We start from the raw sequence: 25,292 nt of genomic DNA, 5'->3' as shown, positions 1-25,292 counted from the left end.
TACATCGAAAGAATTGAGATATATAATGCCACATTTCTCATCCCATCTCATCACATCACACAAACTAAACATGAAAAAAAATATTTTAGAATATTTCAAATTTTCCCTTTTCATTCCACAACACAAATCAAACGAAAATTAAAGAAATAATTGATGAATCAACAAGTTGACATGTAAAACCGAAAATGGGTTTGATGCGAAAGATACGTGGCGAGATCTGGAGGCTCCTCTATCCGTTAGACGATTTATATTTGCCTTACATTTTTCCACGTGGCAAGAACAAGAGGATTCCTCTATAGTATCTGTCACCGCTAGCCAAATGGCCCACATGCAGGGAAGCATAGGGATGCAGCGGGAACGCTCACACGAGTTCAAATCAGCCCCTCTTGGTTTCCATAAAAAAACCACTCCCCACAAGATTGCCCCACAACATTTCACAATACATCGCTGCCGTGTGTGAGAACATCTCTCATCGGGTGATGTAACCGATACACGGCGGGAATGTACTGTGGACGTTGAGGGGGGCTGATTTGATCTCCTCACACGAGCCGTCGAATGTCAAATCGAAATTTGAAGCAAAGGCTCTCTAAGGCCTCCGCAAGTCTGTCAGTGGATTGTCTTTTGTTCTCTGACAGGTTTAGACCATAGCAATCAAGGGGACTCAACTCAACGATGGCGACGATGGTCTCTTCTCTTATGTTTCTCCCGACAGCCTCCGGTAATCGGCAGCGGTGTCGGAGGTCCTCGGATGCATCATTTCGTCATGCCGGCACCGGCATTGCCTCCGGAATTCGTACTGGCATCTTCCATCTTGGCGTGACCGTCTCTGCTCCAAAGAGGAAAAGAGGCGCGAAACAGGTTCCATCCCACCACTGCAAAGCTGAGCTGGCAGAGCTGGCTCCTGCTACCTCCGTTGCTTATGGAGCTCTGCTTCTCGGTGGCGGTCTCTTTGCCTGTAAGTCCCTTTTCATCGCCTTCTCTCCTGCTACACGGTTGCAAAGTACTTCATTTTTTTTTCATTTTATTTTTTCAGATGCACGATCTAGAAGCAAGGGATCTCTGTATGGGGGATTATCAGGAGCTGCTCTAATGGCAGTCGTAAGTACACAACTTGTTCTTCTGCTAAGAACAAATGCTTCAACATTAGAAAAATTTTCTCTTTTGTGTGGTTAATATGATTCTATGTATTATCAATTATGTATATAGTTTCTCTATATAACTTACTGTTTATTGAGGTAACCAAAATCCAATGCTCATTTAAATTGCAAATCTCATTAACGATATGATCAATCTTACCATGGAAGACGTCCCAGAATAGTAAAATTTAGTTAACAAATGAAAGAGAGATAAACTGAACAATATCCCAAGTCTGGTTTTAAGGAGAGCATCCATTCCAGCTTGCATAGTCTTTCTCCACTTAGGATGGGATAATGCTTCTGTACATTTTTAGGGATAAAGTCAGTAGAAGTACTGAAGTAGAAACTAGAAAAGATTAATAAGGAGGCAAAAGATTACAGGATAGGTATTTGGAGATTCAATAACCATTAGAAGAATGCCATTTACTTTTCTCTGGGCAATGGGCAAATGCCAGTCAGAGAAAACAGCAGGGTTAGGTGATGGAGGATTGGGACTTATCATCTCAGAGGCATCTAGTGGTGACAAAAGCGGCTCAGCAATGGTGGTGCGGAGTCTGTGGACAAACTTCTTAAGTTTCAGTGCTTCAGTCGATGTTAGAGCCAGAACAAAGCAGCATGAACAACAAGAGATATATGGGGTTGGGGTGTCTTTCAGAAGTCAACTCCACCCCCAACAGGTCTGTATTATATATAGGGCTGAATATTTACAATTAAAAGTTAGCCCTCGTGAGGGAATAAAGACTAACTACATGAAATTACATGGGTTTTACAACAAATAACAAAAGTTGAGTAAAACAGAAATATAAAACCTAAGAGAAGAAATTATAGGGACCGGACAAGTGACTGCTTTTGATTCTTTCTATGGTAGTAATTCCCTACATTAAGTTTGAAAATCAGTTGGCAGATTTGTTCACTAGGTCTTTGAGTTATCTTTGGGTAAATTTTGTTTGTTTGAGGTTGGAATTACCAGCTTCAGGGAGTATTGGAATATGTTCTTAGTTATGAGATGAAGGGCATTGGTGTAATTTCCTTATTGTTGATGCTTGGATTGGCCAAGGACAACATAGTAAATTTGCTTAGTTTCTTAGACGGGCTGGCTAGTGGATGGATCCGAGGGCGTGCCGAGGCCGAGGGCTAGAGGAGCCCGAAGTGTGCTGCGGCCGAGGGTCGATGAAGTCTGCCTGAGATCGGCTGAGGTCGAGTATCTGCGAGGAAGGGAACGTTAGGGGCCCCGGGTGATAACTTGAAGCGGAGACTCCGACGGTCAAGTTAGTGAGGGCGTAACAAAGAGGGCGGACAAGGTTCGAGGAGCTCGAACAAGGTTGTAGAAAGCTAGGGACCAAGAGAGTTTGGAGAGATGAAAGTCTGGTGGCTAGAGAAAGACCCTTTACCTTGGGGGTGGCATGTCCTATTTATACTCGAGGTTGTCCGACAGACCATGCGGACGGTCAGGATGTGGTACGGCCTTGGGCGGGCGGCCATCCGAGCTCGCCGCGTGTGGTCGTGCCATTGGTCCCACGTTGGGCGCCGACCTCCGCCCTGCGGACGCGCTGATTGGCTCTGCCCTCGGCCACGTTTCGTCGCGCTAGTGGCCTGCTAAAAGCGCCTACATCACTTATTTTTAGTGGTTAACCCATTTTTAGGCCCGTTTTTCTTAATAGTGTTAGACATTTTATGTATGCCCTTAGCTTCAATCTGATTTGATGTACTTGTTATTTAGTGGAAATAAATAAAGTGCATGTTTTGATTCATGTTGGTTGGTTTAATTCTGTGTAAAAGCCTAAAACTGGACATTTATAGAGATTCATGTTAGTTTTAAATGTTCACAGCCGTTGGATAAGTCTGGGGAGATTTATCCTGCCAAGGCTGATGCTGGTGTGCCACCAAGTGTTGGGATGGCCTGTCTCAGCCATCAGGGTAAGACACGAGGCACATGCAGTATGGGATTACTTGAATCCTTGAACCGGACTAGATTTCCAGTCTTGCCCTGGACCTTGGAGATAGATGGGCAAAACTGGAAAGTTACACCTGACCCCTAGACTCGATTATGACACTTCACTAGGTACTGGATCAGGCCGCCTTTGATATGCCAATCAGTGAGATCCTTAGCGGGGATCAAAACCTGGGTATGTTGGGGCAGTTTGAGAATTCATCTGAGTGGGTGGTCATAGTGACAGAATCAGCCACTTTGTTGGACAAAGGGTAATTATCGGGAATGCACTCTCTCTGATGGAAACCAAACTGCCGGCAGTTGATTTTAATCGTTGGAATTTTGTTTTGCAAAATTAATATACTTATATTATATGTACGGTTTCAAAAATGTTTGCAAATGGTTTTAATTCCCGGGATCCATGTGAGAGGGAGGTGCGGCACTGTTCCTTGCAGCCGAGGGAGAGGTCCTCTCTTGTCGGGCAGTGCTTGATCATTAAGGGCTGAGAGGTTAAGTGTAAGACCATTTAGGATAATACCTGATGGGCTAATCTTGCACCTGCCCACAGTCCCTGGGTTTTTATAAGATGACTTGGCCCAGGGACCACTTAATGTAAGTGTTGGGCCCATAGGGTCCATTCGATGGACTCAAGGGGTTCATTGAGCTTTTCAGTGAATTCGGCTGGGCCTTGTTTTAAAGGCTGGGCCGAACTCATGTGGCTGGTGTGTAGATCAATGCTTGGGTCCCACGCCATACAAAGAAGCCCAACTGGGCAGCAGATTGGAAACTAATTAAACACTGAATACTTAATGGGCCAAAAGCCCATTTCGAATTGGGCTGATATGATCACCCAAAAGATGGGGCGAATCTGAGATTAATGTTAGTGAAAAGGATGGGGCTTTTAACCTTATCCACTCTGGGAGACCAAATTCAAATCAGATTTGAATCTGGTAACCTCCTGATAAGATCAGGAGTAAACTAACTTTATCTGCAGATAGGATTAAGATGATCCTCTATCCAGATACTGATTAGGATTGGGATAACTCCTGATTAGGAGGTTTATTAATCAAGAAGAAAAGAGGAGAAACCCTAAGAAAAATACATCAGATTTCGAACCATCCTTTGGATACACAAGGGATACCTTCTGCGATTTTTGAGATTAGATCTCATACTCTCCAGAAAAGAAAAAAAGCAGTTCAGCTTTTTGGTTTTGGTTCTCTCCTCCTGCCGCCGCCATCTACCATTGCAAGATTGGATCTTTGCAAGAAAAGAAAGTCAAGAAATCTGTTCTTGACATCAGTCTTGCAAGAAAGACTGAAAAGGTTACAGTGTTTAGTTCTTCCAGAGGATTCTTGTGAAGGATCCTGTGTGTAGGACGCACCCTGTTGGTTCTGTTCCATCCACAGCTGTGTCATCTTCAGCAGGAACGGATCTTGGAGCGTTCTTTGGGCGTGAACACCAACTTTGGGAGATAGTGCTTCTCCGGATCAGGTATATTCCTCCCATTTACCTTTTGGTACAGATCTGGTTTGATTATGGTTCAAGTAGGATCATTGAATAATATATTCTAAATTTAGGGAATATGATTCCCAGTTGGGAGAAGGTAGGAAATTTTTGAAATTCGCCCACCCATTCCGCAACGTTTATGGTGTCCATTGGATGGATCCTACCATTCTTTCAGTGGTATCAGAGCCATAGGTTCGAATCTTGAACCAAAAGAAAATCAGATCTGACCCTGCGCAGATGGATAGAAGGTGTTCTTTCAAGATTTGCGCAGATTGTTTTCTTTTTCAAGAAACTGTTTCTTGTTAAGGGCGATTGATCTGAAATTAATTTTTATTGAATCCAAAATTTTATTTAGAATTGTTCTTTATTTATTTTTGATTTAATGGACTGTTCAAACCTGGAGATCGCAGTGCAGTTTTAGCGCAGATGGTCTGCGCACCCTTTTTCTTTTATTTATTTTATACAATTCGGTCTGTAAATAATTTTTTTTTTATTTTTCCTAGATTGAATGTATAGGATTTGATCAAGAATGTAATAAATTAATAGAAATAGGATTTCTGTTTTTTATTTTTCTTGATTAAAGAAGAAGGAAGAAGAAGGCGGCGCTGGAGGTTTGCAGATGGAGAAATCGCTTTCTGCGATTTGCAGTTTATGAAACTGCAACCCTAGTGATTAACCTCTGTTTTGCAGGTGGTGCGAACAGTCCATAATTGTTTTGTGTTTGTTTGAAATCAAAACTATTAATTTCAGATCTTTCAATAATTAATTCTTGAATTGAAAATCAGTTTTGGACCATTTCGGACTAGATTGGACCAAAACTGTTTGGACCGAATCTGGGGTTCGAAAGGGGCTGTTTTCAGTCCAATTTTCTCACACTTATTGTTCCTAATCTGATGTTCAATTACAGGGATTAATTCGGCCCACCTGTAAAGCCCAGTTTTAAAGGGTTAAAACTGCAAAAGCCCATTATTGTGAGATGAGCTGTATGGGCCAAACTGCTATCTGCAATTCAGCCCATACACCTAGTAGACATTAATTGTTAATGACTTGGATTTTAAATGGGCTGTTCAATGGGCTTTACAGCAGTTAATTGATTAGATCAATTCCTCCTTTACATGTGATGTTTGGATGTTTGATGTGCTGCGACCATGGGCCATAAGTACTTGGCCCATGATGACTCGTTAGTGGCTCTTGCGCACACCATGGCTGAATGCACATCATTGCCATGGTGTCCCTAGAGGTCATTGGATGATCCCCTCTTTGCTTGGTGGGCCCCACAACCCTGAAAAGGGATGCGTACGGAACCCCTAGCCGATTAAGGCCCACCAGAAATCTGACTTTATGAAAGTCAGTGGGAGCCACTCTGGTTTAACCTAAATTAAAAATAGGGCGTAATTTTGTTCCCTCCGGCAAATATGAATGCATGTGATAGGGAGATCCATTTGATGGACTCTCTAAAGGCCTTCCGTCATTAGCACAATGATAGGTCCTTCAGTAATGAGGAAACGCACCATAAAATTGGGCTATCCATTTGCTATTGGATCTGTTAGAGTGTTTCATAAGATGATAGGGGCGTCATAGACCGATGTGGGAGAGGCTTCACCAGAAAATGGGAACTCTCTCACGGTACCTTGGCGTAACCTGAATATGATGGGTGTGCACTCACTGGACAGAAAGGTTTATCTGAAAACGGTTCTGAACCTTGTTTGACAGAGGCCAAAGGGAAACTCATTTGATGAGTGGATATGATCCGTCACAGAAAGGTGGTGGGGTTATGCAGCTGAAACAGTTGGCTTCACGCACCCCATGTGATTTCCCACATTTCCAGAGACATTTCGTCGTCTCCGTCGCTGAGAAAGGAGGGAAATCTCAGAGATGAACAAATGGGAATGGAACATAGATTAAAAGCCATATCTATGTAGGTAACATGAATCAAACTAAGGTTGTGGACTAATGATTTTGCTGTTTTATCAGAAAATGGCAAACGGTCAATTTGCAAAGCTTCTAGACGATAACAAGCTTAAGGGCCCAAACTATGCCGACTGGTACAGAAATCTTATGCTGGTCCTAACTTCCGAAAAGTTAGACAAGGTGGTGAAAAATCCTGCCCCGGAACGTCCGGGTGATAGGGCTTCTGAGGCTCGTAGGAGGGACTACCAAGATTGGGAGGATAAGAACTCCCTAGCCCGTTGCTTTGTCATTGCCTCATTAGACAACTCAATACAGAGGCAGTTCGATCAGATCGAACTAGCCAAGGACATATTGGACAGTCTAAGGACAATGTATGAAGAGCAGAACCGTTCTACTCGACAGAAGGTCCTGAAATTGTTCATGACTGCGCAGATGACCAAAGGGCAGAAAGTTCATGACCATTGTATTCGGATGATGGGATACATTAACGAACTTGAAGCTCTTGGATCCGGGCTAGATCTTGGCACGCAAGTGGATGCCATCCTAAATTCTTTGCCCTCTTCCTTCAATGCGTTCACTATGAACTACAATATGAATAAGCTGAATGTCAGCGTCCAGGAACTCAGCAATATGTTGTAGAGAGCCGAGGATTTACTCAAGAAGGATGAGCCTGTGGTTATGCTTGCTGAAGCTAACAAATCGGGCAAGTAAAAGAGAAAGGCAAAGAAGCCTCAGAAGAAGGCTGCCAAACCTAAGAAGCAGAAGAAGAACAAGGCATCTGATGTCTGTCACTTCTGCAAGCAGACCGGCCACTGGAAGAGGAATTGTCCTGCCTACCTGGAATCTAAGAAAGGTAACATCGAAACTTATGTCATAGAAACTAATATGTTAGTTACTTCTGTGTCCTGGTGTGTTGATTCCGGGGCTTCAACTCATGCGTGTAACTCACTGCAGGGGTTCAAAGTTAGCAGAAGGTTGAGTGAAGGTGAATTGACATTGTTCTTGGGAACGACTGCAAGTGTTGCAGCTGCGGCAATAGGAACCGTAGAATTAGTTTTTAAAGAAGGAATACTTGTGCTTAAAGATTGTCTTTATGTACAGAACTTGAGAAGAAATTTAATTTCTGTTTCAAAACTGTGTGCTGATGGATATACTGTTTATTTTAGTAATATGATTACTGTTAAACGGAATAATAAATTCATCGCATGCGGGGAACTAGAGAACGGTTTCTATGTTCTACATCCTTCTCTGGAAACTAACTTAACCGAAACTACGTCGGTCGAAAATCCCAAGAAAAGGAATCGTGATACAGTAAGTCCCACGTGCCTCTGGCATTACCGACTTGGCCATATCGGTATTGACCGAATCACAAGGCTGGTAAAGGATGGTCCTTTCGATTTTCTAATCGTAGAATATCTTCCCACTTGTGAACCTTGCCTTCAGGGTAAGATGTCTAAGCGGCCATTTGACGGTAAGCCTGAAAGATCTGAAGGCACACTTGACCTAATACATACTGATGTATATGGTCCCCTGAGTGTTAGGACACGGAATCAACACGTGTATTTCATCACCTTTACAGATGATTTTTCACGATATGGTTACGTGTACCTAATGAGACATAAGTCTGAGTCGTTTGAAAAGTTCGAAGAGTTCAGCCAGGAAGTCGAGAAACAGTTAGGGAGAGAAATTAAGGCCCTTCGATCAGATCGAGGTGGCGAGTATCTCTCTGACGAATTCAGGGACTACTTGAGGGACAATGGGATAGTGTCACAACTAGCTCCTCCTGCTACACCTCAACTCAATGGTGTTTCAGAGAGGAGGAATAGGACCTTGTTGGACATGGTCCGGTCGCTTCTCGTACGCTCACAATTACCCACATCCTTTTGGGGATACGCATTAGATACTGCTATCTACGTGCTGAATCGGGTTCCGACCAAATCAGTTCCGAAAACTCCATATGAGCTTTGGACCGGAAGGAAGCCGAGTGTAAGACACTTGAAGATTTGGGGTTGTCCTGCACACGTTAAAAGAACAAGTGCGGACAAGTTGGAATCCAAAACCAGCCGTTGCCTGTTTATAGGCTACCCAAAGGATTCAGTGGGTTATCTATTCTATGACCCAAGTGAGCAGAAAGTGTTCTGCAGTCAAAACGCCCAATTCTTAGAAACTGATTACATCCTGGACACTCATCGTCAGGAAATAGTTCTTGATGAGGAGAGCTCAGGAGCAGTGGGAGATGTCCCACAAAATCCAGGTAATGACCAACCTAGAAGAACCACCTGGGTATCCAGACCACCAGTTCGATATGGCTATGACCAGGATAGTTACCTGGTGGAAGCCTTGACTAGTGAAGAGGATCCCGTGACTTACGCGGAAGCTATGTTAGACATAGACTCCCAGAAGTGGGTGGAGGCCATGAGAGCTGAGATGGACTCGATGGAGACCAACGGAGTCTGGACTCTAGTGGATCCGCCCTCCGGGGTAAAAGCAATTGGTTGCAAATGGATCTACAAGAGGAAGAAGGGCCCCGATGGCAGGATTGAGACCTTTAAAGCTCGTTTGGTGGCGAAAGGGTATACTCAGAAAGAAGGCATCGACTATGAGGAAACCTTTTCGCCCGTGGCCATGCTTAAATCCATTAGGATCCTGCTAGCTGTAGCAGCGTACCATGACTACGAGATTTGGCAAATGGATGTCAAAACAGCGTTTCTGAATGGAGATCTTAGTGAAGATATCTACATGCAGCAACCGCAAGGCTTCATTGCTGCTGGTCAGGAACACATGGTATGTAAACTTAATAGATCCATATATGGACTTAAGCAGGCTTCTAGGAGTTGGAACATCCGTTTTGATTCTACAGTCAAAACGTTTGACTTTGAGCAGAATCCAGATGAACCCTGTGTTTACAGGAAATCCAGTGGGGATAGGATCACCTTTTTGGTCTTGTACGTGGACGATATCCTACTCATTGGGAATGATGTAGGAATGTTGACTTCGGTCAAGGTATGGCTATCACAGCAGTTCTCCATGAAAGATCTTGGAGAAGCTTCGTACATACTGGGTCTTCGACTCTATAGAGATAGATCGAAGCGGATAATTGGATTATCCCAGGCTGCTTATATTGACAAAATTGTCAAAAGATACAGCATGGAAAACTCCAAGAAAGGAAACTTTCCTTTCAGGCACGGAGTCACTCTCTCCAAGAAGATGTCTCCCAAGATTTCTGAGGAGATTGAGAGCATGAGAGACGTTCCCTATGCCTCAGCCGTAGGGAACATCATGTATGCCATGCTGTGCACTCGCCCGGACATAGCTCAGGCGGTGAGTGTCGTAAGCAGATTCCAGGCAAACCCAGGGCAGGAGCATTGGATTGCTGTGAAGAATATACTCAAATACCTTCGAAGGACAAAAGAGTTTTGTCTAGTATTCGATGGTAGTTCACTGCAAGTTTTAGGGTATACCGATGCCGATTTCCAGTCGGATACAGATGATAGAAAGTCTACATCTGGGTATGTTTTCACGATAGGATCGTGTGCTGTTTGCTGGAAAAGCAGCAAACAGGGGTCCACTGCAGACTCCACAACCGAGGCCGAGTACATTGCTGCAAGTGAAGCTGCCAAGGAAGCCGTGTGGATGAAGAAGTCCATACACGAATTGGGAGCGATCCCATCCAGCACATCACCCATCCCGTTGTTGTGTGACAACAATGGAGCGATCGCCCAGGCTAAAGAGCCTCGGGCTCACTCGAAGTCAAAGCACATCGAGAGAAAGTACCATGTACTGCGGGAGATCGTTGGTAGAGGGGACGTCCTAATTCAGAAAGTAGCATCAGCGGACAATGTGGCAGACCCATTGACTAAGCCACTGACACAGAAGGTGTTTGAGAAACACGTGGAAAGTATGGGACTCCGGCTTGTACCAGATTGGACCTAAGTGCAAGTGGGAGCTGTTAGACAGTTTATGTATGCCCTTAGCTTCAATCTGATTTGATGTACTTGTTATTTAGTGGAAATAAATAAAGTGCATGTTTTGATTCATGTTGGTTGGTTTAATTCTGTGTAAAAGCCTAAAACTGGACATTTATAGAGATTCATGTTAGTTTTAAATGTTCACAGCCGTTGGATAAGTCTGGGGAGATTTATCCTGCCAAGGCTGATGCTGGTGTGCCACCAAGTGTTGGGATGGCCTGTCTCAGCCATCAGGGTAAGACCCGAGGCACATGCAGTATGGGATTACTTGAATCCTTGAACCGGACTAGATTTCCAGTCTTGCCCTGGACCTTGGAGATAGATGGGCAAAACTGGAAAGTTACACCTGACCCCTAGACTCGATTATGACACTTCACTAGGTGCTGGATCAGGCCGCCTTTGATATGCCAATCAGTGAGATCCTTAGCGGGGATCAAAACCTGGGTATGTTGGGGCAGTTTGAGAATTCATCTGAGTGGGTGGTCATAGTGACAGAATCAGCCACTTTGTCGGACAAAGGGTAATGATCGGGAATGCACTCTCTCTGATGGAAACCAAACTGCCGGCAGTTGATTTCAATCGTTGGAATTTTGTTTTGCAAAATTAATATATTTATATTATATGTACGGTTTCAAAAATGTTTGCAAATGGTTTTAATTCCCGGGATCCATGTGAGAGGGAGGTGCGGCACTGTTCCTTGCAGCCGAGAGAGAGGTCCTCTCTTGTCGGGCAGTGCTTGATCATTAAGGGCTGAGAGGTTAAGTGTAAGACCATTTAGGATAATACCTGATGGGCTAATCTTGCACCTGCCCACAGTCCCTGGGTTTTTATAAGATGACTTGGCCCAGGGACCACTTAATGTAAGTGTTGGGCCCATAGGGTCCATTCGATGGACTCAAGGGGTTCATTGAGCTTTTCAGTGAATTCGGCTGGGCCTTGTTTTAAAGGTTGGGCCGAACCCATGTGGCTGGTGTGTAGATCAATGCTTGGGTCCCACGCCATACAAAGAAGCCCAACTGGGCAGTAGATTGGAAACTAATTAAACACTGAATACTTAATGGGCCAAAAACCCATTTCGAACTGGGCTGATATGATCACCCAAAAGATGGGGCGAATATGAGATTAATGTTAGTGAAAAGGATGGGGCTTTTAACTTTATCCACTCTGGGAGACCAAATTCAAATCAGATTTGAATCTGGTAACCTCCTGATAAGATCAGGAGTAAACTAACTTTATCTGCAGATAGGATTAAGATGATCCTCTATCCAGATACTGATTAGGATTGGGATAACTCCTGATTAGGAGGTTTCTTAATCAAGAAGAAAAGAGGAGAAACCCTAAGAAAAATACATCAGATTTCGAACCATCCTTTGGATACACAAGGGATACCTTCTGCGATTTTTGAGATTAGATCTCATACTCTCCAGAAAAGAAAAAAAGCAGTTCAGCTTTTTGGTTTTGGTTCTCTCCTCCTGCCGCCGCCATCTGCCATTGCAAGATTGGATCTTTGCAAGAAAAGAAAGTCAAGAAATCTGTTCTTGACATCAGTCTTGCAAGAAAGACTGAAAAGGTTACAGTGTTTAGTTCTTCCAGAGGATTCTTGTGAAGGATCCTGTGTGTAGGACGCACCCTGCTGGTTCTGTTCCATCCACAGCTTTGTCATCTTCAGCAGGAACGGATCTTGGAGCGTTCTTTGGGCGTGAACACCAACTTTGGGAGATAGTGCTTCTCCGGATCAGGTATATTCCTCCCATTTACCTTTTGGTACAGATCTGGTTTGATTATGGTTCAAGTAGGATCCTTGAATAATATATTCTAAATTTAGGGAATATGATTCCCAGTTGGGAGAAGGTAGGAAATTTTTGAAATTCGCCCACCCATTCCGCAACGTTTATGGCGTCCATTGGATGGATCCTATCATTCTTTCAAATACAATTGATGGGGACAACTAGGAGAGTTTGTTTTTTATCCCATGTTTTCTCAATTCTTTTTTCTGTGTTGTTTCTATCTTCTTCCACTATATATTCTGTTTTCTCTATTTATATGCTATTTACAGTTCAGAATAAAAATCTTGGTTGTCCAACATGTAGAGATTATTGATTGCTTTGATGTGAAATTTCATTTTGTTTTTGAGAGTTAACTGAGAAAAAATTATACAAGTATGATCCTCTGTACATTTGTATTTTATACAAAAACTCCCATAAGAACCCCCCAAAAAATTTACATTCAAGAAAGTGGACAAGAGTTCATCAGGACTGAAACAAACATGTAAGAGTTGACACCCAAGCTCTCCACATGCTCACTACCAAATTGATAACTACCTCCTCTGGACTCGATTTCTGCTAAAAAATTCTACTATTCCTTTCAGACCATATTGCCCACAGCACAGCTAGAGGAACCACCTCCCAACAAGCTTTCCCTCTCTTGGACATTCCTTGAATCCTCCACCCAGCTAACAGGACCTTCACAGAGCTTGGGAAACATCCAGCAGCTGGAACAGAATTTCTGAAATGATTCCAGACTTAGAAGAAAAGCTACAGTGAAGGAAGATATGATTCACAGTTTCCATATGGTTGCTAGATTAGCTCCTTTTCTGACCAGCAAATCCTTGGTTAAGCATTTCCCCAAATTTCTCTACAAGGAAATGAACTATCCTGCTCACCCACCAAACTAGCATAAAAAGAGCTGACTGAGAACTCCCCTGACTTGGACCATCTCCACTGCCTTAAATCTTAACCATTCACCTTAACTTGCTGATTGTTCAGAAGAGACATCAGGTTTGCAACAGATTGCACCTCCCAGCCAAAAAAATTTCTTCTGAAAGCAAGATTCCAAGCACCCGAAGGTCCATCAGCTTGAAAGCATTCAGCCACTGTTACCTCTTTGTTACCAGCCAAAATAAATAGCTTGGGGAACTTATCCTTCAAAGCCAACACATCGCACCATGGGTCCAACCAGAATCTTATTCTAGCTCCATTGCCCAAGAGGAGCTTTATCCCTCTTAAGAAGGCAGGAAAGGCTTTACAAATTCCCCTCCACACTCCACAGCCAAAGGACATATTGGAAGCCTTGCATCTCAACCATTATCATTAAGCCATATTTCTCTGCTATCAAGTCCCTCCACAACTCATTAGGATTTGAGCCAAATCTCCAGAACCATCTACCTAGAAGAGCATAGTTGAAACTTTTAACTTTCCTTATTCCAAGCCCACCATTTGCAATCTGCCTGCATATTAGATCCCAGCTCACCAGGTGAAATTTCTCTTTATCCTTCCAGCCTCTCCATAGAAAATCCCTCAGCCTTTTTCTAGCTTATCTGCCACCTCTGATGGAATTGGGAAGATAGATAGAAAATAAGCTGGAAGGCATGACACAACACCTCGAATTAAAGTTAATTTGCCCCCCCCCCCCTTTGAAAGATAGCGGGCTTTCCAGGTTGCAAACTTTTTTGTTGACTTTCTCCACCACTGAATCCCAAATGCACCAAGGGGTAAACCCAAATATTTGGTTGGGAAATTCCTCACATGGCACCCAAACACCTCAGCTAGATTTGAAATGATACCCACTTCACCTACCGCTACCATCTCACTCTTTGCCAAGTTAACCTTCAAACTTGAAACAACCTCAAACCAGCTAAGGAGATATCTCAAGTTGAAAGCTTGATCTAACTTTGCATCGAAGAAAAACAAAGTGTCATCAACAAACTGCTGCAAAGCAATCTTTGAACCATTACTTTTGATTTCAAACCCTTCCAGTAGACCTCCTTCAATGGATTTCTTAGTCATTTGACTCAGCCCTTCCAAAACTAAAAGGAACAAAAGGGGAGATAGAGGATCCCCTTGTCTTAATCCTCTTGAACTTTTAAAATTTCCTCTTGCAGAACCATTGATTAAAACAGAGAAAGTGGGAGTTGTCATGCACACTTTTATCCAATTCCTCCATCTTTGTCCAAAAGTTCATTTTATTCATCATGGTGTCCAAGAAAGCCCAATTTGCGTGGTCATACACCTTCTCCAAGTCAACCTTTAAAACTACCCCCTGGTCCCCACTTCTTTGCCTTAGTCAATAAGCTCATTTGCAATCAGTACATTGTCTTGGATATGTTTATTATGAACAAAATCACCCTGGTACTTAGATATTAGAGAGCTCATCACTTCCTTAACCTTAGAGATAGCAGTTTGGCAAGTATTTTATAAACACTACCAATCAAACTGATTGGTTTGATGTCTTTGACTTCTGTTGCCCCTCCCTTCTTTGGAATCAATGAGATAAACGTAGCATTCGAATTTCTAACAAAGGAAGCCTTCTCATGGAACAATCCAGAAACCTCCTCACATCCCATTTAAGCAACCCCCAAAATTTTTTGAAGAACAGAATAGTGAGTCCATCTGGCCCAGGAGACTTCTTTTCTTCCAACTCATCCAAAACCACCTGACCTCATCCTCTGTGAAAGGTTTCTCTAACTCAGCTACTTGTTCCCTTGACAAAGAGTTGAAAGACAAACCATCTAGCACAGGTCTCTTTCTACATGTCTCCTCATAAAGCTTCTTGTAGAAGTTAACAATAACATTTTCCATTTCCCTTTCCTCCTCCACAAGGCACCCATTCACTTCCAACTTCTTAATTGAATTGGATCTACTTCTTGCATTAGCTACTTTATGAAAAAAAGTTGTGTTATTATCCCCTGCCTTCAACCATTTAATTCTTGCCCTTTGCTGCCATGTAACTTCTTCTCGGTAAGCTAGAGAATCAAAATCATTCTTAGCTTCCAACCTTTTCTTTCTCTGTGCACCACTTAACTCCCTCTCTTCCTCTTTCTTATCCAAGTCATCTATTATTTCCAACATTATGCTTTTCGCCTTTCAGCCAGTTTTTCTTTATCCTTTTGCCAGGCTTTGATCTTGGTTTTCAGCCACAGCAATTTCTTAAATGATACAAAACTTACCGAGCCTTTGAAGTGTACCTCATCCCACCAAGAAGTGATATTTTGGATCAGCTCCTTCTCTTCCAACCAACAGTGTTCCAAACGAAAGGGACTAGGGTTTCTGTGAACTCCCTCTGTATCCAACAAAAGGGGCATATGGTCAGAAATGACACTAGGAAGAGCTTCCTGTGAGGTCTTTGGGAAGAGCTCCTCCCACTCATTTGAAATTAAGAACCTGTCCAGTCGAACTAGAGTAGGCTTCTCTTGATTACTGGTCAAAGTATACTTGGCAACAGAGAGGGGAAGATCAATAAGCTCCCATTTTTGGATGAAATTTCATTATTTGCATCTAAGCCTATCAAAAAGATTGTTTTTGGAATGAAAACTAGCTTGCAGTTGCTGGTTATATACCTGTTGTTATTGCTGGATTTTTCCTTTTGTTAACCTTGTGCTAGAAATTTCGTATTTATTGGAGGTTTGCTGTTTCACACACAGGCTTATTATTTGATTCAAGTGCCTGCGACAAAGGATCTTGGTTACGCCCTTGGTTTTGGATCTGCTTTCCTTTTCACTTCTGTATTTGGTACAAACTTTTCTAATCAGCATGTTGTGTGTGAATTTTTACATTCCATTCTTTAAGCTAACCATAGACCATTTTCAATGATGGTGTATTCATGGTGCTCATGATTATACACTGTTGAATGGGGTGGACATAGGAATTGGGATATGATTTGCATGATTACACACAGGCTTATTATTTGATTCAAGTGCCTGCGACAAAGGATCTTGGTTATGCCCTTGGTTTTGGATCTGCTTTCCTTTTCACTTCTGTATTTGGTACAAACTTTTCTAATCAGCATATTGTGCTTGATTGTTTACCTTCCATTCTTTAAGCTAACCATAGACCATTTTCAATGATGGTGTGTTCATGGCACTGAATCATACACTGTTGAATAGGGTGGACATAGGAATTGGGATATGATGCATGCCTGGGAGTCTTAACTCGACAACATGAAAAAGTATGGATTTGGGAACATGTGTATAGAAAATTATATGATATTAGTGTAAGTTTATATATTTTGAGTTTTGACATTGTATTCCTATAGAAAAATGTCTAGAACTTTATCTTGTTACTCAGTGAAATTGTGTAGGAATAAATGGCATTTGCCATGTATTTTAGTTGTTCATTTATGTCAAATAAGTATGGAGAAAAAGGAAAATTTTATGTAGAAATGCCCCTTTAGAATCCATGGAGTGAAATTGGTTGAGAACTGTTGTTTTGGGATGGGGGTATTTTTGTCTTTTAACTTGTTTTCTGAGAAAAATGGGTATAAGTATGAAGGGATGGAGATCCATCGTATGGATGGCCGAACCCTATAGGAAGGTTGGGCAAAATTTCAAAAGTTTCTCTCTCCCATTTAGGAATCACATTCCCTATTTTAGAAAACTGCATTTTCAAGGATCAATCTCGAACCAAACCGGACCAGATCTGAAACGAAAAGGGAGGAGAGGGATATACCTGATACGGAGTAACAGTAACTCCCAATGAAGGCGTTCATGCCCAAGGAGAAAACAAAAAACTACTTCCACTGAAGATGACACAATGTGAGATTAAGCAGAATTAGTAGGACGACTCTTCAGCAAGAACCGGATTCTTCAGCAAAAATGGGGTAGAGGGTTGGTGAGCACGATTTCAGATTGCTTTTTCTACCAAGAAGCAATATCAAGAACAATTCTTGATCACTCCCACAATTGGAGATCGAACTGGGTAGGGGCTGCAAGAACAAGGAAGAACTCTGTAGATTGCTGTATCTTGTCTGGTTTTTTTTGCATGTCCACCCTGCTCTCTTATTTATAGCCTTAAAGAGACAACCTCCTAATTTGATTAGGAGTTTCCTGATCCAAATCTTTATTTGGATATGGACTCTTTAAGTGATAAGGATGTAAAGAGATTGGGCCGAATGGGTCCTAGTATCTTCTCTTGTAATATCTTTTCTTTTTCTTGTTAGCTAATGGGTCTGTTATTTCTTTTTGTTTGATCTCTTTATGTTACTGCCTAGCTGGCCGCCCACTTAAGGGCATACTTGTAATTACTTTAACAATTAATTTTTAATAAAAGGGATTAGAGAAGAAAGGGAAGATTATTCGAACCTTTCTTCTTCTTCCTCTTTTCGCCATCTTCTTCTCTTGTACTGCTGCTCTTACTTTTCTTCTTCCTTTTTCTCTCTATTTTTCAAATTTACACCAAATTTTTGAGGACTGATTTACATCTTGGTATCAGAGCAGGTCTCTTTCTTCCTTTGTTTTCTTCTTCATCTTTTCCCATACACCCTTAGATTTAGAGAGTGTATGGAGAGATAGGTTCTCTATAGTTTAGAGGATCTCTGGCCTAGTTGGTAGAGGGTTTGGAGAGTTTAAATCTGGCTGGATATTGCCAAGAAGTGGTGCTATTCTGTTGCTGCCCAAAACCCTAGCCGACTAGAGATTTTCGAAGGTACAGGTAAAGGTCAAGCTTTGGGTGTGGTGCTCTGTGCTTGGGAGGTGTCTTTTGACTCCTAAAGGAGGGCGGTTCAGGTTTTGAAGAGATTGGAAAGCTCTGGTAGGAGCGGCTGCATCTTCTCTCTTCCTCCCCAACAGTTGGACGGAGTAAAACCCTAGTTTTCAAGCATCTGGGTCTGGTTTGACTTCAAGTAAGTTTATATAGACAAAATTTCTGGTTCTTTGATTTACGTTTGATTAATGGAGCCATACGGAAGTGAGTTCAAGCAAGTGCCGATTTCCGGCCTTGGCTCGGTAGATTCCGTTTTGACTGGTGTGACCACAATCAAGCTAGATGGGACAAATTATCTTGCTTGGGCACAATCTATAAGAATTTATGTCTGTAGTAGAGGAAAACTCGGGTATCTCACAGGTAGTAAAGTGAAACCCGAAGAGACAGACCCTGAATTTGAGAAATGGATGCAGAACTATACTGTCATAGGATGGTTGGTCAATTCTATGCAACCTCATATAAGTCAGCATTATCTCTGGATGTCTTCGGATAAGGAGATATGGGACAGTGTTACTGAGACCTATTCACGGAAGTTGAATGTAGCCAGAGTCTATAAGTTGAAAAGTGACGTGAAGAACCTAAGATAGGGGGAGAAAAGTGTAGCAATCTACTACTCTATATTGAAATCCCTATGGCAAGAAATTGGTGTTATGGAGACAGTTGTATGGGAGAGTAAGAATGATGCTGAAATGTATAGGAAGTTGGTGGAGAGAAATAGGGTGTTTGAATTTCTCACTGGACTCAACCCTGAATTTGACATCATTAGGCAAAATATCTTGGCCAAAGATGAGGTTACTCTTTCCTAGGCATACGCTATGATAAGCAGTGGGGAGAGTAGGCGGCAGGTTCAGTTGCAGAGTCCACCTACAGAATACTTTGCACATGCTGGAATAAAGCCAAAGGGTCCTATTGAGAAAAAGGAACAGATATGTGAATATTGCAAGAAACCGAGGCATACAAAGGACACTTGCTGGAAGCTTCATCCTGAGCTTCTTCCTGATAGGTTTAAGAATAACAACATCTCTAAGAAGGATAGTCAGGTAGGAAAGCCTAAGACAACTAATGTTGCTATAGTACCCTGAAGGAGGAAATAAGGAGAGTGAGAAAAATCAACCATTGAGCAGTTGGCAGCAATGAAGGCGGATTTGAAAAGTATGGGAGGCTGCTAAATCACTTGGAAGCTACTGTTTCTTCATCTCACTCTTCCAGCAACACATCATCTTCATTTGCTCACTCAGGTATTCGTGCTTCTGCAAATCATGCTTTAGTTTCAGGTAATCATAAAATCCCTTGGATTATTGATTCTGGTGCATCAGACCATATGACCAGCTTGTCTAATCTCTTTTGCTCATACCACCTTTTCTCTGGTAAAGAGAAAATATCCCTTGCTGATGGGTCTCTTGCTCCCATCTCTGGTAAAGGGGATTTAAAGACCTCTGACACCCTTTATTTATCCTCTGTCCTTCCATGTCCCTAAACTTAATACAAACCTTTTATCTGTTAGCAGCTTAACTAAATCCATGAATTGTAGCATAACCTTTTTTCCCAATCATTGTGTTTTTCAGGACCTGCAATCTCAGAGGATGATTGGGAGTGGCCATGAGGCGAACGGAATATACTTTGTTGGACACACTGGATAGAGCTTTTGGACCACCTCATGGAGTTGCCTTAGAGTCAGTTTTGTCAGAGTCTGTTGACAAAGTCTTGTTATGTCACTTTCGGTTTGGTCATTTGTCTTTTTCTGCTTTGAGCCATTTGTTTCTAAATACGTTTAAGGGAGTGTCTTTATCGAGTCTTCATTGTGAGTCGTGTGAACTGGCAAAGCATTGTAGACATTCTTATTCAGTAAGCAATAAAAGATCTCTTTCTCCTTTTCATATTGTTTACTCTGACGTGTGGGGGCCATATCATTTGCCAACTATGGGGGGTTACAGGTACTTTATCCTTTTTATTGATGACTACTCTCGTTACACTTGGATTTATCTCATGAAATCCAGGGATGAAGTACCAGCTATTGTGCAAAAATTCCATGAACTCTTCCTCACCCAGTTTAACACTCGGATCAAAATATTCCGTTCTGATAATGCCAAGGAGTATTTTGAGAAAACCCTCTCCGCCTATCTTGAAACTTTTGGGGTTATTCATCAAAGTTCTTGTTTTTACACTCCACAACAGAACGGAGTGGCGGAAAGGAAGAACAAGCATGTGGTTGAAGTTGCCAGATCCCTCCTGTTTGCATCCCATGTTCCTATAAAATTTTGGGGAGATGCTGTTCTTACTGCTACCTTTTTGATCAACCGTATGCCCTCCTGGGTTCTTAACTTCAAAACCCCCTTTAGCCTTCTCTTCCCGGATATGGATATTTTCTCTTCCTCTCCGTGATTTTGGGTGCACTTGCTATGTGCATGTTCACAGCCATCAACGTCACAAGTTTGAACCTAAGGCTCGTATATGTGTTTTTCTGGGATATGCTTCCACACAGAAGGGATATTGCTGTTTTGATCCAGTTAGTGGCACCAACTTTGTATTTCGGGATGTCACATTTGTTGAGTTGACTCATTTCTTTAGTATTTCTCCTGAGGGGGAGAAATCTGAAGAGCCCTTTGCTGTCTCCAACTGTTCCTCTTGAGTCCTCTCATGAGGTGTCTACTTCTCCCACTGGACCTACCTCCGATATTCCTATTCCTCCTCCTCCTCCACCTCATTCTCCTATAATTCCTTCTCATCCTGTTCTCCAAAGGTGGTACCAAAGGCACAGATTTAGACATGGGCAGGTTGTTTTCACTCCTACAGAAGAGTCTCTTGCTCCTCCCATCATTATTGAGGTAACAGGTCATCCTTCTTCTGACCCAGCTACGTCTTTCCCAGACCTTGACCTTCCTATTGCTCTCCACAAGGGCAAGCGGAAGTGTACAACCCATTGTATCTCCAAACACCAGTCTTACAGCCTTCTCTCTCCTTATTATCTTGAGACATTTGCTCCTGTAGCTAAGATGACCTCAGTCCGGGTTTTGTTATTTCTAGCCGCTACTTTTGATTGGCCCCTACACTAGTTTGATGTTAAAAATGCCTCCTTAAATGGAGACCTACAGAAGAGGTCTATATGTCTTTGCCTCCAGGGGTGTATGGGAAGGAAATGCAAGGCAAGGTGTGTAAACTACAGAAATCTATTTATGGTCTCAAACAGTCTCCTCGGGCTTAGTTTGAATGGTTCAGGGCTGCTCTTGTCTCCTTTGGTTACACACAAACTCAATCTGATCATACCCTGTTCTTGAAGAGAAATGGCTCTCTGGTGACCTTGATAGTTTATGTTGATGATATTGTGGTCACGGGTAATGACACTCGAGAGGTCAGTAAACTAAAAAGATTTTTCAACTCTGAATTTGAGATCAAGGATTTGGGAGATCTTCGGTATTTTTTGGGCATTGAAGTTGCTAGATCTAAGGATGGTATCTTCATTTCTTAGCGTAAATATGTCATTGACCTCCTTGCCGAGACTGGTAAACTTGGAGCTAAACTAATCTCCACTCCTATTGATCCCAATCATAAACTTTCTGCTACAGATGGTGACCTTTTATCTGATAAGGGGGTGTTTCAGAGATTGCTTGGGAAGTTGTTATATATTTGCATGACTCGGCCAGACATTTCCTATGCAGTAAGTGTTATTAGTCAATTTATTCATTCTCCCAGAGATACTCATTTAGCTGCTGCAGAAAGGGTTCTGTGTTACTTGAAAGGTACTCTAGGGAAAGGTATTCTATTTGCCAAACATGGACACATGAAGCTGGAAACTTTTACTGATGCTGATTGGGCAGGATGTACTGATGATAGGAGATCCACCTCAGGTTATTGTGCTCTGGTCGTTGGGAACATTGCGTCATGGAGGAGTAAGAAACAGTCTGTAGTTGCTAGATCCTCAGCTGAAGTAGAATACAGGGCAACGACACATGGTGTGTCAGAATTACTGTGGCTACGATCCCTTTTAGAAGAATTGGGGGTTGACTACGAGAAGCCAATGATGCTCTACTGTGACAACCAAGCAGTTATCAATATTGCACATAATCCTGTTCAACAACAGAACTAAGCACATTGAGGTTGATAGACATTTTATAAGGGAAAGAGTTTCCTCAAGAGAAGTTTGTTTGCCATTCATCACATCAGACGAACAATTGGCTGATATCTTGACCAAGGGAGTTCCAAGAGGGAAAATGATACACTATATAAGCAAGCTGGGCATGATTGACATCTATACTCGGCTTGAGGGGGAGTGTAAAGAGACTGGGCCGAATGGGTCCTAGTATCTTCTCTTGTAATGTCTTTTCTTTCTCTTGTTAGCTAATGGACCTCTCTTAATGGGCCTGTTATTTCTTTTTGTTTGATCTCTTTATGTTACTGCCTAGCTGGCCGCCCACTTAAGGGCATACTTGTAATTACTTTAACAATTAATTCGTAATAAAAGGGATTAGAGAAGAAAGGGAAGATTATTCGAACCTTTCTTCTTCTTCCTCCTCTTTTCGCCATCTTCTTCTCTTGTACTGTTGCTCTTACTTTTCTTCTTCCTTTTTCTCTCTAATTTTCAAATTTACACCTAATTTTTGAGGACTGATTTACATATAGGATAATCCCTTATCTTATCTACAGTTTAAGATCAGCTTGATCCTAATCAAATTAGGAGTTTCTTGATCCAAATCTTTATTTGGATCTGGACTCTTTAAGTGGATAAGACTTATCTTCTTATTCTTATCTGCTGATCCAAACCCAGATTTGCCCCTATTTAATTAATCTAATTAACCCAATTCAAAATTGGGCTTTAGGCCCATTAAGTTTATATGCTCACTTAACCTCTTAACCTGCTACCTAGTTGGCTCTCCTTGTATAGCGTGGGACCCAAACATTGATATACACATTAGCCACATGGGTTCAACCCAACCTTTGTTACAAGGCCTGGCTGAATTGAATGTAGGAGACAGTGAACCCTTGAGTCCATCAGCATGGGCTCTTAATGGGCCCAACATTTACACTAAATGGTCTTTGGGTCCAACCACTTTATGAAAACCCATGGACTGTGGGCAGATGCAAAATTAGCCCATCAGGTATTACCCTTAGTGGTCTTACACTTACCTCTCAGCCCATAATGATCAAACACTGCCCGACAAGAGAGGACCTCTCCCTCGGTTGCAAGGTACAGTGCTGCAATCTCTACTCACATGGATCCCGGGAATTAAAACCTTTTGCAAACATTTTGAAACCATAATATATACGTATATCATTATATAAATATATTTTGCAAAAACAAATTTCAACGGTTGAAATCAACTGCCGGCAGTTTTGGTTTCCATCAGAGAGAGTGCATCCCCGATCATTCACTTTGTTCGACAAAGGGGCTGATCCTGTCACTATGATCACTCACTCAGATGAATTCTCGGACTGTCCCAACATACCCAGGTTTTGACCCCCTCTAAGGATCTCACTGATTGGCATATCAAAGACAATCCGATCCGACACCTAGTGCAGAACCATAATCGAGTCTAGGGGTCAGGTGTAACATTCCAGTTTTGCCCATCAATCTCCAAGGTCCAGGGCAATATTGGGATTTCGGTCCGGTTCAGGGCTTCAAGAAAACCCACACTGCATATATCTCAGGACTCACCCTGGCAGCTGAGACAAGCCACCCCAACCAACTTGGCGGTACATCAGTGTCAGCCTTAGCAGGATAAATCTCCCCAGATCTATCCAATGGTTGTAAAGATTCTAAACTAACACGAGTCTCATAAGTGTCCAGTTTAAGTGTATTATACAAAAACACACCACAATGACATGAATCAATTATGTACTTTATTCATTTACAATAAATGTCAAAATGTACATCAATCTGATTGGAGCTAAGGGCATAACTGTCTAACAGCTCCCACTTGCACTTAGGTCCAATCGGGTACAAGCCGAAGTCCCATACTTTCCACGTGTTTCTCAAACACTTTCTGTGTTAGTGGCTTAGTTAATGGGTCTACTACATTTTCCGCTGATGCTACCATCTGAATCAGGACGTCCCCTCTTCCAACCATCTCCCGCAATACATTGTATTTTCTCTCGATGTGCTTTGACTTCGAGTGGGCTCGTGGCTCCTTAGGCTGAGCAATGGCTCCAGTGTTGTCATACAACAATGGAATGAGTGATGTGCTGGATGGAGCTACTCCTAATTCCTGAATGAATTTTTTCATCCAAACGACTTCTTTGGCAGCTTCACTTGCGGCAATGTATTCGGCATCAGTTGTGGACTTTGTGGTGGACCCCTGTTTGTTGCTTTTCCAGCTAATAACACATGATCCTATCGTGAAAATATAACCCGATGTAGACTTTCTATCATCTAGATCTAATTGGAAATCAGCATCAGTATACCCCTAGATCTGTAGTGAACTACCATCGAATACCCGACAAAACTCTTTTGTCCTTCAAAGGTTAGATTGAAGGACCGCTTCACTTACAGCGGTCCAATGCTCTTGCCCTTGGTTAGATTGGTATCTGCTTACCACACTCACTGCCTGAGAAATGTTGGGACGAGTGCACAGCATGGCATACTTGATGCTCCCTACGACTGAGTTTATATACCATGTGTTCCTGACCTGCAGCTATGAAACCTTGCGGTTGCTGCATATCTTCAGTAAGATCTCCATTCAGGAACGTGGTTTTGACATCCATTTGCTAAATCTCGTAGTCATGGTAAGCTGCTACAGTTAGCAGAATCCTAATGGATTTAAGCATGGCCATAGGCGAAAAGGTTTCCTCATAATCGATTCCCTCTTTCTGAGTGTACCCTTTCACAACAAGACGAGGCTTGTAGGTCTCAATTTTACCATCGGGGCCCTTCTTCCTCTTATAGATCCATTTGCAACCAATTGCCTTTACCCCAGGGGGCGGATCTACTAGAGTTCAGACTCTATTGGTCTCCATTGAGTTCATCTTAGCTCTCATGGCATCTACACACTTCAAGGAATTTATGTCCAACATAGCTTCTGAATAAGTCACGGGATCCTCTTCTTCGGTCGTGACTTCCACCAGGTAACTTTTTTGGTCATAGCAGTAACGAATTGGAGGTTTGGAAACCCAGGTAGATCTTCTAGGTTGGTTATTTTCTGGAGTCGGTGGGACGTCTCCCACTACCCCTGAGCTCTCCTCATCAAGAACAATTTCCTGATGATGATTATCTAGGATGTAATCTTCCTCTAGGAAGTGAGCACTTCGACTGCAAAACAGCTTTTGGTCTTTTGGATCATAGAACAAGTAACCTACAAAGCCTTTGGGGTAACTTATAAATAGGTAACGACTGGTCTTGGATTCCAATTTGTCAGCACTAATTCTTTTAACATGT

General features: G+C 42.3%; 1 protein-coding gene across 4 annotated transcripts in view; it reads left to right on the top strand.

Annotated features, from left to right (window-relative positions):
* Positions 1-427: 427 nt before the first annotated feature.
* Positions 428-25,292, top strand: part of LOC104589855 (Transmembrane proteins 14C) — a 46,120-nt gene continuing 21,255 nt past the window's right edge. For 3 of the 4 annotated variants that reach the window (XR_016076426.1, XM_088888388.1, XM_088888390.1), the window contains exons 1-3: positions 429-955; positions 1,034-1,098; positions 15,871-15,958. Coding sequence is in view for 3 of the 4 variants with exons in the window: in XM_088888388.1 (XP_088744514.1) it covers positions 673-955; positions 1,034-1,098; positions 15,871-15,958 (436 nt within the window). In the remaining variant the exon portion in view is untranslated. Of the gene's footprint in view, positions 956-1,033; positions 1,099-15,870; positions 15,959-25,292 lie in introns of all 4 variants that reach the window. The other variant, XM_088888389.1, reaches the window with a different exon arrangement.

The sequence above is a fragment of the Nelumbo nucifera genome, chromosome 5 (assembly GCF_055504915.1).
Source record: "Nelumbo nucifera cultivar China Antique chromosome 5, China Antique-T2T, whole genome shotgun sequence".
In the NCBI taxonomy this organism is placed as follows: Eukaryota; Viridiplantae; Streptophyta; class Magnoliopsida; order Proteales; family Nelumbonaceae; genus Nelumbo; species Nelumbo nucifera.
Note: the sequence above shows the minus strand (reverse complement) of the source record. Positions and strands in the feature narration are given on the sequence as shown.